The 15,299-nt window shown below is 41.7% G+C and overlaps 1 protein-coding gene across 1 annotated transcript in view; it reads right to left on the minus strand.

Moving 5' to 3' along the window:
• STON2 (stonin 2) overlaps positions 1 to 15,299 on the minus strand; it is a 63,086-nt gene that overhangs the window by 44,649 nt on the left and 3,138 nt on the right. Inside the window, exon 3 of the mRNA XM_009280755.2 lies at positions 10,652 to 10,849. Coding sequence (XP_009279030.1) covers positions 10,652 to 10,849 — 198 coding nt within the window. The remainder of the gene's footprint in view (positions 1 to 10,651; positions 10,850 to 15,299) is intronic.

A 15,299-nucleotide genomic window follows, 5' to 3' on the forward strand; every position in this document is an offset into this window, starting at 1 on the left:
TCAATAACAGACTCCCAGCAGGATATCTGCCTCGTTGGCCTTCCCCCTCATCCTTACCCGTAAACACTCAACCGTATCATCATCACAATCGTTGAGCTCTAGACAATCGAAACACTCCCTAACATACAGGGCCACCCCACCGCCTCTCCTTCCTCGCCTGTCCCTTCTGAAGAGTCTATAGCCATCCATTGCAGCACTCCAATCATGACAGTCACCCCACCATGTTTCTGTGATGGCAACTAAGTCGTATCTCTCCTGCTGCACAATGGCTTCCAGCTCCTCCTGTTTGCCGCCCATGCTGTGTGCATTGGTGTAGATGCACTTGAGCTGGGCTATCAATTTCGCCCCAGCATCGGCATGCCACCCCTCGGCTCATCTCTAGTGAGCCTGGTTTTACTCCCTTCCCCCTTTGAACCTAGTGTAAAGCCCTCTCAATGAGCCCTGCAAATTCGTGAGCAATGATCCTTTTTCCCCTGTGAGGCAGCTGAACTCCATCTGTCACCAGCAGGCCTGGTGCCGTGTAAACCTCCCCATGATCAAAAAAGCCAAAATTCCTCCGATGGCACCAGCCCCTGAGCCACGTGTTGATCAGATCATTAATGAGCTAAGAAAACATTTTGGAGAGGTTACTGTGCTCAGATTAGGAGGTCTGATAAGCTCCATTCCTAAACTCTGAAAGAACTGACATATATAAGCACAGCTTTCATCACAGGGATTTTAAAAGAATCGGTTCAGATGGAGATGGTACCATACAAATGGAGAACAGCATATAGAGTAACTATATTTATAAGGGGTAAAAATGACTTCAGAAAATACAAGCTGAAAGGCTGACCACAATAGTGTGCAAGACTTTGGAAGGAAAAAGTGAAAAGCAGAAGATAAAGGGGATGGAAGCTAGCTTTAAAAGAGTAGTTTGTTCTAGCCAAACCTAACAGATTTCCTTGACAAGTGATTTTCTAAAGAAAAAATAAATCTGTCTGGATTAGAAAAAGCATTTAATGTGGTGCCATCTGGGAAGGAGTTAAAATGGAGACTGATACCAGTATTAAGACAGAAGTAAAAACCAAGCTAAAAGGAAGATAGCCATTCAGTTTTAAGAGAAATATTAGGTTAGAGCAGCTACAAGTAGAATTTCTTGATTAAGACTACATGATTAAGACTATGTTTATCCATATTTTAAAATAATGATCACGGCACAGAAATGAACATGCTAACGGTATTTGCTGAATGCACACAATTAGGAGGAACTGGGTATATAAAGGAAGCTCTGAACATCATACTGAAAGGAGTGGTTCATCTTGAGGACTGAGGTAACAGAAATGAGATGAAATGTAACAAACAATATAAAGTTCAGAATCAGGCATTTAAGGACAGATACATTTGTTATAATGAAGGAACTCATCAATTTTGTATGACAGAAAGTGATTTAGGATATAGACAGTCAATATGAATATAGTGAAAGAGTACTTGCCTGATGCACTAGTACAAAAAGAAGTAAGATCCTGGGATGTACCAAGGAGAGAATTCCAGAAGATGGGGAAACAGTAATATCTTGATATCAGGCTATGCTGAGACCTCAGTCTGTGCACAGTTTTGGTCACCACATCCAAGAAAGATTAATTCAAACAGGAACACGAGCAGAGAAGGGCTTGCTAGGATGAGGAGGAGAATGGAGAACCAGAATACTAAAGACCTTGTCTCATTCAGTTTAGCAAATGAGAAAGGAGAGGGATATAATTACACTGTATAAATATATTAAAGGGCTTACACTGGAGAGGGCAAAAAACTATTTGAAAGACAATATTGGCACAGGAACACGTGGATAGGAAATGGTCATGGATACCTTTACACCAGCGTCCTAGGAAATAGCTTCCATTCCTATGATCTTAAGTGAATCATGTTTAAAGATCTCTGAAACGTCTACATGTGAAAATACACCAGCTTCAATAAATTGGTGACTAAAGTCTGCACTTAAATGGCATAATTTCTACAAAGCCTGTAATGTGCACGAGGACACAGAGCTACAGGACGTATGTTGAAATGATCTCTACTCTTCTTCTAGGCACTAAACTAAATGGCTAGATTTGGAGAGGAGCACACAGAGCTGCAGCTATTTGAAAATTTTGCTGCACCATAACAGGAATAGCTGGGACCTGAGTATTTTGGAAGCAGTTTTAGGTGCCAAACCCAGATCTGGACTCCTTCATGATAGGTGCCGAGCATTTGAAAGAGTTTTTATAAAAATGAAATCTTAAGTGGTTAGTTCAAATCAGTTTCCATGAGATTTAGTGCAATATCATTAGGAAGTTTACGACAAGTAAATTGGGCTGGCATCCACATCACAAAATCCAGGATCACTCTCAGTAACCAAGATCAGAATGAAGAAAGTAGCATGAAGTCTCCTCTTCCTCTGGTGTAAAGAACACGGTCATAATGCAAATATCAGTTTATATCTGTTCTAAGATTAGGCAGAGGATTTTGGTCTCATCTGTCAAATATAAGGACAATTAAGACCAAATTGCTTCTAATAACTGATGAACAGTCTCATTATGCAAGATTCATGTCATATCTGTGTTCCAACATTATTTGGTTTGATCAAGGGTAGATCAGCTAGAAAATGGAGATGTTGAAGTAAAGGCATACATCAGCAATCTCCCTACAGTACTCTCATCCAACTCTGTTCATTTCTGTCTTGAAAGAGCAGAAAGTGTTACATCTTTTCCCTAACATTGGGGCCAAATAAAAGAATAAAGGAGGCAGAAGTTCCGATAAAAATGGACATAAAAAATAATCACAAAAAGTTGCTAAGCGCACACAAAAGAATAAATTGTCACCATAGAAGCTACAGGTTTTGCTTAAGTGATTCCTACATTCTTCTTGTTTTTAACAAACCTGCTTCCCATTTTATCCCACACTGTTCTTTGAGAAGGCGACTCTATAACTGATCCCTTTAAAGGCGTTCATCAGCACTTTTCCAAATCCTGTGCTGCGTAGTCCAGTGATCCCTTGAGCCCTTCTTAGGTTTCAGATGATATCACAGTAAGGAAGATATAAGCAAATCCATGCATTTGGGCATCAAGAAATTTCTCATTCTTACTTGCTGTCTGCTCCTGCCAGCCTTTTCACCTGCTGTTTTACACTGCCACTTCTATTCATCCCCTTCGTATTCAGACAGGAAATTCCACACAGAACTGGGATCTCTAATTAAGGGTACGTGAAATGATTTACAGCTCCTGTTAAATAGTACTACTGCTGAAACCTTGCTTACTTCTCTGCCATGTAGAATTAACGGTGGAAAATGTGAGTTCTCAGGTGGGTGATTTCTCCACGCAGTGAACCCCGCTGCTGTCTGAGAGCCGCAGAATTGGGTTCCCTGGGGTGCAGCCAGCTCTGTGGGGGACTGGCTACATCACCGTGCAGCACGAAGCTGGGACAGTGCTGCACCACTGCTGTACTGCTGCAATGCCATTTTCGCCTCCTGTCAGTGGTACAGTAGCATGCCGCCAGGACCTGAATGCAAAAGGCAAGATAACGTCACTGAAGACTGCCACTGATGTTTTCCACTTCCAGAGAGCTGGATGTGGAAAAGCACTGATGCTTTTCCCTCCCAGAGGCTTTAAGTTCAGAAGCTATTTAGCATCCTGCAGAATTGCTCCAAACAAACCTAGTATTTCCTCTTTCAACACAGCAATCACAGATAGCCGCAGCACTTAAGTATTCCATCTCCAGTTAAGCTTCAAATTGAAACGTCCTGCCCAGCTGCAAAATCTCCTACTGAACTCCTCTGGCTTATCACATAGGCATGTGGCTTTCTGCACTGCATTAGAGAGCAACTGGAGCCAATGTAAACACTGTGGCTGGGGAATCACAGCCTTACAAACACAAATAGAGGGCTTCGTACCACCTAGTCTGCCTCGCTGGCATGAGAGAAACTACAAAGCATCTACCCACATCTATTCTCTTGGGACGTTGCCTACATAAAGGGAGATCAGCAGGTCAGTCCCATGACTGGGGCTGGAATTCTGTCCGCTTTCCTTTCAGCTGATCTGACTATATAAAACCATCAGTGAATAGGTGTGGAAAGAGTAAAATTCATCAAGAACACCATGTAGACTCAGCACTTAGCTCTTTTTTAGCAAAGTATAACCCTGCTACAAATCCACAGTTACTGTAGCCTGCACTTCAGAATAGCCATGAGGAGAAAACTCAGCACCTGAACTAAGAGATGCTCCTTTAGCTGTTTGTAGCACAGGGCCAATGGTATGGATGAGACCAGAACTGATTCTATGCTGGCATGCAGGCAAGAAAACACTCCATTAAACAGCAAAATGACTATATTTTTTACATTTTTTTAAAAAATAAAAATGTTTTTAATTAAAACATTTCTAAGCAATAATGAAAATCAGACCCAGTTCTTTCATGTTACCACTTTCTCCCCTCACACTTTGCCTCTTCCCTGTCTTAGACCTGGTGTTCTCAGAACGTGGAGGAGCAAGGGAGGCCTGGTTAATTCACAGGAGTAAGCAGGATAAGACTCAGCCTAAGAATTAGTAGGAGCAGACCCTTTTGCGCTTTCTTCTAACTCCTTTCTTGCTATGAAAGCAATGTTATATCCCCTCCTCCTGCATCCTGAAATTCCTCATCGTACCTGAAGAAAAAGCAAGAATCTGATAGTCCTACAGCAGCTTCAACCACTCTTCTTTGCGAGGCAGGGCAATAGAGAAGATAACTAATCAGTGTTATTTTCTGGGGCATAGATGAGGCAGATATTGAACCTTTTGAGGTTAGGAGACTACATTTAGCCCCAGCCCCAGCCCCCCCTAATTGAGGACACGAGCTGGCAGAGCTGAGCTCAGCAACATCTCAATTCTGCTTTAAGCGTTATCACTGGGACAGTCCTTTTTAAAACTGAAGTTTTGAAGGGTTGGAGATGGCTGAATAGGGGCAAACTTTGCTGCCGTTGATGTTAATCAGAAAAATGTTATGGAGATATTTGCTCAGGATATGCTATATCTCAAACTGAAGTTATGGGTTTGCTGCAGAAATGACAGGGTGAGGTTCTTTGGCCTGAGACATGCAGGAAGCCAGATTAGATGATAATGGTATCAGTGTCTTCCCTTTTGACCTTAAAGTCTATGAATCAGATGACTGCAGACCAAGCTTATTTTGTAATTCTCTCTACTGAATAGATAGAAATAAACTTTTGCTTATTGTTGTACCTGTTCTTTCCTCATTCTACAATTTCCCCTTCCTCCTGTCAGATTTTCTGTGCCTTTCCTTCCTGCCATAAGGAGAGACTAAGACAGTGACTCTGTTCCACTGCTTATACCTGCAATCTTCAGCTGCTTCAGAGAGCAAGACTGCCAGACTATACAGCAAAGACCATTTTTACTTCACCTAGGTCCAGCCTGCACAACTGAGCTGCAGGCTCCCCCACTGCAAAACAGGGATGAGGATCCAACACTTCTGCAGAGGTCACTCTAAGGGATACTGTGGATTCCTTAAAGTGGCCATGAAGTGCTAAAGAGGAGCTGATTTCCAGTACACAGGTCTGATTTGGGATCAAAACTTTTCTACTGCTATGAATTATCTAGACTTAGCTTCCCAGCTCTGCCCTACCAATGCATTACTCTTAAAGAAGTTAGAAATGCCTTGAGAAAAATACAGGACTACAACTAGGATATAAAACTCCTAAATTGCTAACGGGTGGCTGGTATCGGACACGAGGAAGAAAAAAAGCCCTGCCTCTGGTGCTGAATTTAGCCCTTACAGGTTGGAGTTGTGCAAGAACACATTTTAGGTGCTATTTGCTCACGGTATTCTGGAGTCCCCTCCTCCTTGAAGCAAGGGTTCAGTGTTCCTCTCTGCAGTCTCTCCAGCTGGCTTTGGCAGGCTCTCACATACAAATTTGATGTGTCTGGGACTGGGACACCAGAACGAGTTGGTTAATAGTTACACAGCATAACTGAAGTGGAGTTCTGGGTGGAAGGTGGTAACTATCAGCATGTGCTATTTTCCCCCTTGCTCTGGTAATTAACATGGAATATCTTCAGAGCTTGTAGCCTGTTTCTGGCACTCAGTGCAAACACATTGCACAGCTGTATAATCTGTTCAAAGCTGCATGTTTGAAACCTACAGAACACCATTCTTGCAATCATCATATCAGGACTCAGTATCTAGCTGGCTACAGTTACAGAAAAAAATATTTGTTAGAGAACTACTGCAGAAAAGCATCGGGAAAACGTTTGAAAAGTTAGTATGCCCTCCATTACCTTCAAGAAATAGCTGGAGCTGAGCTTGCCAGAATTGTCATCTCCAAGTTTTAAAATAGAAGCAGCAGAGTCTCCTTAAACCATGCAATTTACTTTGAAAAGAACAACATTCTCAGAATTAATTCCTTGTGCTATTTATTAACTTTCTGGATTTTGAGCAGTGAGGGGTCACACATGCAAGCTTCTATCTCCAAACATGCAGATGTTTTCAGAAAATAACAACATAGCGATTTCCTCAGTATCCCAGTAGTCCCAGAGCTTCAGGAGAATGCCAAACAGAACAACTGGTCAGCAAACTGAACTGTCAACATCAAACATGGCGTAGCTGCAGCTCTCCTAAGATACAAACCACAACAGAAACAACAACAGAACTAGCAACAACACACCTAAAATAGCTATCAGGGAACTTGTGTCTACAAGGCTAATCAGCTTTTTGTATATACACACACACATACACACACACAGAGCATTATTATATAATATAGATTTTATTATATATTCTATTAAATTTGTAATAGAATATATAGTTTAAGATCTATGCAAATATATATCTTATCTATTTTATTATGTATTGATCATATGTAATTATTTTAATTTTGTATACAAGTCTATTTGACTTTAATTTATATAAATAAAAATGATTTCAGAGATGAATGATGAAAAACAGAAATCCAAATCAAGCTGTGAGGTATTTGTGCACAACCTCAGAAAAGGTCCCAGTGCTTCTACAATCATAGCTACAAGAAGGCCTCTCTCTTGCTCCTCTGACACGTAGATATTTGGCCTTTTTTGAAAGCTGAGACAGGCATCTGATTCAGAATGAATAAATACTGGTATTGTATCAGTAACAGAGATGTCCTGTGTTACTTATCTTGCAGAGTACAGCAGAAATGCCAAAAGTTCCTGCTTCTTTCCATGCTCATTGATCCAAGCTGAGCAACACGGTGATGCATGGTAGGAAGCTCTGAGGCAACGGGCCACTTCACCAGCACCAAATACAGCTTCACACACACTGTGAAACCCCAGCTGTTGTAAAGTGCTTGTTGTTATAACCATATAAACATGCCCATGCTAAACGGGCAGTGTGCTACCACTTGACCCAAATTTATTGGCTCGCTGCTGCAGGCTAAAATAGTCCCCCACGCTTACGAAGATAATATAAAAGGCTTCTTGGTGCCAGAGTTCAAATCAGCACAGGCAATAAAGTGCAGCATCTTCTAGCTGCACTTCGATTGAAAAGCAAATCTTCTTCTTCAGCTCTGCTCGTGCAATATTTACTGTCACCACTGTGAACTCTGCTGCCTTTACAGGATGTCACTGAGCTTATCCCGACTCCATCAGTCAGGAGGCTTTCTGCAGTCTCCCCCATAGTGAGGGTAAACTCTCAGGTTGGGATCATTCAGGTTTCTACCACCTTTCTCAGGTTTCTTCCTAGGTCATATCCTACATAAACACATGCACTAGATAAAGCTCAAGACCACGGAATTGTTTTACACTCAAATCTTGTCTCAGTTTTGAGAAAGTTGATTCCCGGCCAATTTCACCTGCTTGGAGCCTACCAGCCCTGGACACCAAGATGTGCATTCTCACTGCTGGGACTTGGCTCTGTGCATGCCTGCAGTCAGACCTACCTCAGGCTTTCATCTGTTCCCACACAAAATCCCGTGCCCCGAACTTTGACAGGCAGTTGATGCTTAAGCATTTTGCATGCAGGATAAATTCAAGACAAGTGGTGAAATTACAGAACAGAGCATCCTGGATTCTCTTCTATGCTGTTCAGGCAATAAAAATTCATCATGGCTAAAATAGTCCTTTTACTCAGTGTCTGACCACTAAGTACAATTTTTCATGCTTTTCTCACCAACAGGTTTTTCTCACTTGAAACAATATTAAACCCAAGCTACTCTTATAGACCCGATTCTTTACCATCACTAAGTAGATGAAAAACTGATTTCTTATTTTCATTGGGTTTTTTAGCAGTGAAATGAATCTAATTTTTTTTTTTCCTCCATCAAGCTTGACCTTGGAGTCAACATACAGGCTAACAGTCAACATGACTTCACCATCACATAGAGCATGAGGATTCCTCTCTTTTCCTTCATGGAAAAATAAATGTTATTTCATTGCCTTGATGGAGCCTTCAAACTCCACTACAGACTGAGGCAGCCAGTCTTTTGAGAAGAGAAATGCAAATCAAATGCTTGAATCAAGTCAGGTTTGAATAACTGAATTTCTGGAGAGGGGCAGAGAGGAAGGAGAGAAGAAAATGATCATGCATTTTTGTCCACTTACGCGCTGTGAGGGTGGGATGAAGGTGGAGTGAACAACAGAAAAGCATCCAGAACTGCTGTTCCATGGCCACCAGGTCCTCAGCTTCCTCACCTCCACAAACCTTGCCTGATGCCAGCAGGCACCTCAGGGGGTGGGCTGTGAGCCATCCCATGAACGGGAACAAACAGATGCGCTTTGTTCATGCTGCCCTTTTGCAAACTCCATACCTGGTAGTAGGAAGACTCAATGTACTTCTTACTTCAAGTTCCAGTACCACTAAGGTAGTGTATCTATGCTTTAGCTAATGACACAGCCTTGCCTATATTACCTACTTTTTTACTTTTAAAAATCTATAGGTGATTGGAATGATTTTTTGTACCTGTTTTGCTAATAAATGTGTCAGTTTGTGACTGACTGGGAAAGAAAGAAGAGTAAGAAGATTGCATACAAAGCTTTTACTGAAGTATCAACTTCTTTTTTGGCCATATATAGCAAATATATTCCATATGTATGCCAGTGATATACAGCAGCACTTTTGCCTTTCATTTCTCTATATGATGCAAAGTTATATATGAACTGGGCATCCCTCATTTCCCTTGCTCACGTGGAGACAGTCCCAGTGACAACAGCCACCCTTTGGCAACCTATACCAAATCAACAAAACAGCAATATCCAGCACATACTCCAGATGAAAACTCTTACACTTCACCCTAATACACATGAGCTCATCAGAACAGAACTGATGCCCACGCTGGCATCCAAACAGCTGGCACACAATGCCAGCTTGCCTATTCTACCTTTCTACCAGTGGTTTCCAAACTTGGAGGTACAGACAAGCAGAGTATTCTAAAATAAAAATGCTCAGACAGACTTGTGGTAACTGTATTATTTGAAGAAAGAAAGGTCCTTACTTATCCAAAGTAAATACTACTTCGCCACAAATCCTTTGTCTTAAGCACCCAGCCAGTACCCACCATGCTGCTGCTTATGAACCTGCCTTGATGTCCAACCCAGTTTCACTGAACCATTAAATAACACTCTTTTCAGGTGATGTATGTATATGTTTCTTATGGAAGGGACATATGACCTCAGGAAGTCCATTCTCCCAAAACAGATCTTATCTCACACGTATTGTTACATTCACCACCTGAGAGAAAACACATTAAGTACCTCACGTGTCTGAGCTATCACGACACCAGCGAATCAATTTTCATCACCAAATTGGGTAGCTACTGACCTTCCTCAGCTTGGGGTGAACAGCTTCCAACATACTGCAGGTGCTTCCTCCTGGAGCTGTGTATTTTTTTCCTTTTTGTGTCCTGACATGCCAGCTCTTTTTATGCTCTGTGGAAGTCTGCTTTGTCATTCAGGAGTTCTCAGCATCCCAACTCTGCATGACATGGGTGGCACCACTCTGCTTTATTTCTCCTGCTTCAGAGATTATCTAGAGTACCACTGAGGAGCAACAAGCTACAATGCCATGCAGCACATTTTTCCACAGTCAGGATGCCATCTGAGTAGATCCCTACAAGGTCAGATAAAGGATCCTTAAACGATCAAAATCTGCTACTGAACCACCCTCTGTCATCTCCTACACTCTCTCTGCATTACTTTACAGTAACAGCGCAAAGCACAGTGCAAAGAACGCATCCAGCAGCCTGGATCTGTGTCTTGGCACTCACTGAAACAGAGAGAGGCATGCAGAGCTAGACCTGCCTCAGCTGAATACGCTGGCGAGTTAAGAAAATTTCTGCACGGAAGTTCAGGAAGGGCATCCAGCTTCTCCCACAATATACTGAGAACTAGCTCCTAGATCAGCTTAAGCTGATGTGGTATGCGAAACACCAGAAATGCTCCAACATTTCACTCGGACAGGTCCACCAACAGGTGCATAGTTGCATTTGGCTCTTACTCTAGGAGCCTGCACGTATCAGGGGGGTGTCAAATCCAGGTGTGATTTTTTGGGAATCGGACTAGAACAAAGTGTTAGTCTGCCTAATCCTTGAGTTTGTTCTGCTTTGGATCCGCTCCCTGTAGCTCACTTCTGAGCAGTGAGTTTAAGTAGCATCAAAAAGATTGAGATGGAAGCTTAAAGGCTTCCCTCTTACCAGCTGAATCTGCTGCAGACGTTCCACCACTGGTCAAGTCCTCAGTATTAATTGACTGCAGATCTGTGTAGGAGGGAGCAATGCTTGGGCTGCTGGTGTCCTCTGAGTTGGTTGTCCAGCTGCTCTCTGAGGCATGGGCTTGCCTCTCAGAAGAGTTGGAGGAGGGGGAAGTCCAGCTGGGTGCTTTTGATGGAGACACTGGATGCAGAAAACAAACAGGTATTGGTTAGAGACTAGCAGGTCAATCTTCCAGAAGATCACAAGTATTCCAAAGACACGCTGTATCAGTGTACTGAGACTCTGTAAATATAAATTTCAACATCCACAGCAACACAGTTATTTTACAACAAACACACAGCAACTTAACTAGTGCCTGGCAAACAGCACTACTCAGCTGTTTGCCTTAGATCCCATACTGCTGGCAGCTGTATGTTTTCTTGTTGTTCAAGTACTGCAGAAGCTGTGCCTTTTCAGAACGGAAGATTGCATGTTTCTGCCACTGCTGACAAGATCTGAATATCTGTGTGGTGCAACACAGTGGAGTTTTTATAGTACCACAGATTTTTATAAAGTGGTTTTATTATATTTATTATATTTAATTAAGCATTCCCTATCTGTGACACCCACTCAAATGTAGTCGTCATCTCAGGAATGCTCCACATGGGAGGAGGAGTATAAAAACAAACTGAAATTGACGTATTGATGTGCATTAGAAATGGCTTTTGTTTCCGAACATGCAGGATGGAGAGCCCCAGTGTGAATAAACTGCATAACATTTCTGCTCAGTGTAGGCCAGAAATCCTGTTCTACTTGCTTGCCAGACTAGCATGTCAAACAGTTAAGTCCTGCCTAACCGTCATCCAGAGTTCAGAACACAATCTTATACATCCACTGCTACGAATTTGTATTGTATACTCTTTGCCCACAATATCACTTGAATGTTAGGAACAATGGGTGACTCTAGTGAGGAAATAAAAAAAAAAAAGTGGTAAAAAAAAATCTCTGAACTAAGGAAAGGTGTCCTGGTATAGACTAATTCTAATTTAATGTCAGCATAACTATTTTCTAAGTTAGTACATCTATGTTTATCTTTTAAACCAACAAAGATCTCAATGCAACCCAAATCTTGCAGTTACAGAACAACTACTGACACAGAGGTTCTCTTCTCAGCATGTGATACATAAACAATCCTTATTAGGTTGCTGAACTAAGGAAAGGTGTCCTGGTATAGACTAATTCTAATTTAATGTCAGCATAACTATTTTCTAAGTTAGTACATCTATGTTTATCTTTTAAACCAACAAAGATCTCAATGCAACCCAAATCTTGCAGTTACAGAACAACTACTGACACAGAGGTTCTCTTCTCAGCATGTGATACATAAACAATCCTTATTAGGTTGACAGACACTTAGGAAGAAAATGGCAAATTAATGTTAAAGAGGACTTATCTCTCTCTACGCCATCCAAGTGGTGTGATGGGACACCACCTCATTATGGAAACCTTGCTGTTTGCACAGAGGGAATATCCAAACAGTGCTCCCTGCCTTGCCAGTTGAGAAGTAGAAATTTGTTTTATACAGCTGCACTGTTACCCTCAGGTAAGCAGGCGCTAATATATCTATATTTGTACAGCTGTGAGCCTATGTACCGAGCTGCTTCTGAGTAGAGTCATCCCTAAGGATGAGGAGCTGAAAGTCAGGAGATCCGTCTCCTTATCGCACATGCTGACAGTTGTTGCGGTTAGAGTGACATGACCAAAACCCCCCACTTATCCCTCCAGTAATTCTGCGCTGTGTTCTGCTCGATGCCTGTAGAGAAAGGATGACAACTGTATGATTATAATCTGTCAGTCCCTCTCTCAGCCCTTTTGTTAAACATGGCGTGAGGCAACTGAAAAGCCACCCTTAAAACTTCACCTGAAATTGCTCTGACAGAATGCTTTATTTGGACACAGAGGACAAGCTGAAAAGCTGAGCTTCATACATGGACCAGTAGCAAGAGCCAAGATTTTAAGTGTGTTTTATATCTGCATTTCTAGAAATTGTGGAATTATTTTATAAAAAAGATCTTAGATTTGCAGTGGTTTTTTTTTTTGTTTAAAGTCTGTCACAGCAATATGAAAAACATCAGCTAATTTAGAAACACATAAGATTTAATAACTCATATACTGTCAACTTGTTTTGTGCTTTCCAAAAACAATTTTTGTCTAAGAGGGAGACTGACTGGAATAGTGTTGCGGAATACCTCTATATAAGGGCAAATTAATTTTATTCCAGATAAGTTGTGCCACTTCGGAAGAATATAATTCTTTGTTTTTTCTAAAGAAAGAGACTTGTACTTTGGAAAACTATAACCACAGATAGCTTTTTCTGCAACAGATGTTCTTTAAAATCTTACTACAGTCAACTTCCATCTATGACTGTTCTAGGTTCTCCAACACTAACCCTTGGAACTAGTAAAAGTGCATTTTCCCCTATGCTGAGCCTAACAACTATCTATCAATCTCAAAAAGCAAGACAAGCAAAAGTAAACATCTACACATGATTAAGTCCCTCTTCAGATGTTCCTGCTGCTCTCCAGATTCCTGGAAGTGCTGAAACCAAATTCCTAAATGAGATAGGGTTTTCTCCCTAGAAATTTGGTCTCTGATGTCAATAGATGCAGAGTCGTGGCCTTTCAGCCGCAGGAATTTCTCAGAAATCTGTTTATGTTGAAAGACCAGTGCCAGAACTGTCCCTAACATGCAAATCCTGTAGCATGCGTAGGATCCTGAAAATCAAATCATTGTTTCCCAAACTGAAAAATGTTTCCTTCCACATGCATTTTACTTTTCTTGAAGTGTTTGTTCCTAATACAACGGATTGGCTTTTAATATGCAGATTTACCTTTAAGCATTTATTCCTTTCTGATGTTTTGAGGACCCGTTCCTTAATCCCTACACTGTATTACAATCAACCTTGTTAGCATCATTTCCTTTCCTATCACACAGGACCTCAGATTTTTCTGATTTTAGGACAGCATCACAGTTGGTCTAGTTTTCAGCTGCTGATCTTGTGTTGCACGTACTTCCTATTTTCAGACAGAGCAGCACAAAATGGTTAAATTGAGATTTGCCTTACTGTGGGATAGCCTCGCAAGGGACATGGTAGGAGTCCAAGTTACTTCAGCCATTTAAAACCAGACAAAGCTCTTGGGAAGAAGCGGGGGGGTGGGGTGTGTGGGGTGTGTGTGTGGAACAGATGATGTAACAGATCTTGCCTTGCTCTAATTTTGGTGCTTTGCTGAATAGCTCATTGAATTCAAGAGTGCAGCTAACACTGACAGAATATGAGACTGCGAGCTGGAGGCCCATTATGTAACAAATGCAAATATTATGTCACCGGCTGGCTGTGATCATTTACAGATTATGTAACGTTTGGGGGGTGTGTGTGTGGAACAGATGATGTAACAGATCTTGCCTTGCTCTAATTTTGGTGCTTTGCTGAATAGCTCATTGAATTCAAGAGTGCAGCTAACACTGACAGAATATGAGACTGCGAGCTGGAGGCCCATTATGTAACAAATGCAAATATTATGTCACCGGCTGGCTGTGATCATTTACAGATTATGTAACGTTTGTGATAGGAACATTTGGGTGAGCCTCAAAATCTCATTTTTCACTTTTGCAGTATCAGTTTGACGAGTTTGACTAGCCTGATAGCAACTATGAGAAAAATCAAATTTCTTCTTTTCCCAGCAAAAGGAAAACGGGGAAGAAGGCACCACAATGCATCATTTCTGTGACAAATATTTCTGTGGCCTTGCTCAAGAGTTGCTGCTTCCCAGGGAGAAATCCACATGCTTTGGCAGCTGTCAGTTATCTATGCATAAACCTGAAAAGCAGAAATATTTTGAAAGAAAGATTTTGCTTAGCATTTATTCTGCCTGAATCTGGTAGAATGAAGGGTTTACAAGAATGTTCTAATTAAAGATAATTTCCACTATGGCTCACAATGGGTGCTTTTCATTGCTATACCTCGGGTTTTGACCTTTCTTCTCACCTTCCGAATTCTTTGCCTGTGTTTTCAGCCCTGTTTCTTGCTATCAGTCCCCCTAATTTCTGCTCCCCCAATAATGTCTTCACTTCTCCCAGGACAACAAGGGTCCAGCATTAGCCTTGGTTTTCTTTTAAACTTATTTCCTACAGGATAACCACTACATGGCAGTTGTCCTTAAATTACTATTTTTTTTTAGACTGTGAGCACTTTGGGACAAAGATTTGCTTTCGGGGGAACCTGTGTCCTGGTTTTGGCTGGGCTAATTTTCTTCCTAGTAGCTGGTACAGTGCTGTGTTTTGGATTTAGCATGAGAATAATGCGATAACACACCGACGTTTTAGTTGTTGCTAAGCAGTGTTTATACTAAGTCAAGGACTTTTCAGCTTCCCATACTCTGCAAGCAAGGAGGTGCACAAGAAGCTGGGAGGGGGCACAGCCAGGACAGCTGACCCCAACTGGCCAAAGGGACATTCCATACCATGTGACGTCATGCTCAGTACATAAACTGGGGGGAGTTGGCCAGGGGGCAGCAATTGCTGCTCAGGGACTGGCTGGGCGTCGGTCAGCGGGTGGTGAGCAGTTGCATAATTTTTTTTTCTTTCCCTGTTT

This window comes from Aptenodytes forsteri, unplaced genomic scaffold, assembly GCF_000699145.1.
Source record: "Aptenodytes forsteri isolate BGI_AS27 unplaced genomic scaffold, ASM69914v1 Scaffold193, whole genome shotgun sequence".
In the NCBI taxonomy this organism is placed as follows: Eukaryota; Metazoa; Chordata; class Aves; order Sphenisciformes; family Spheniscidae; genus Aptenodytes; species Aptenodytes forsteri.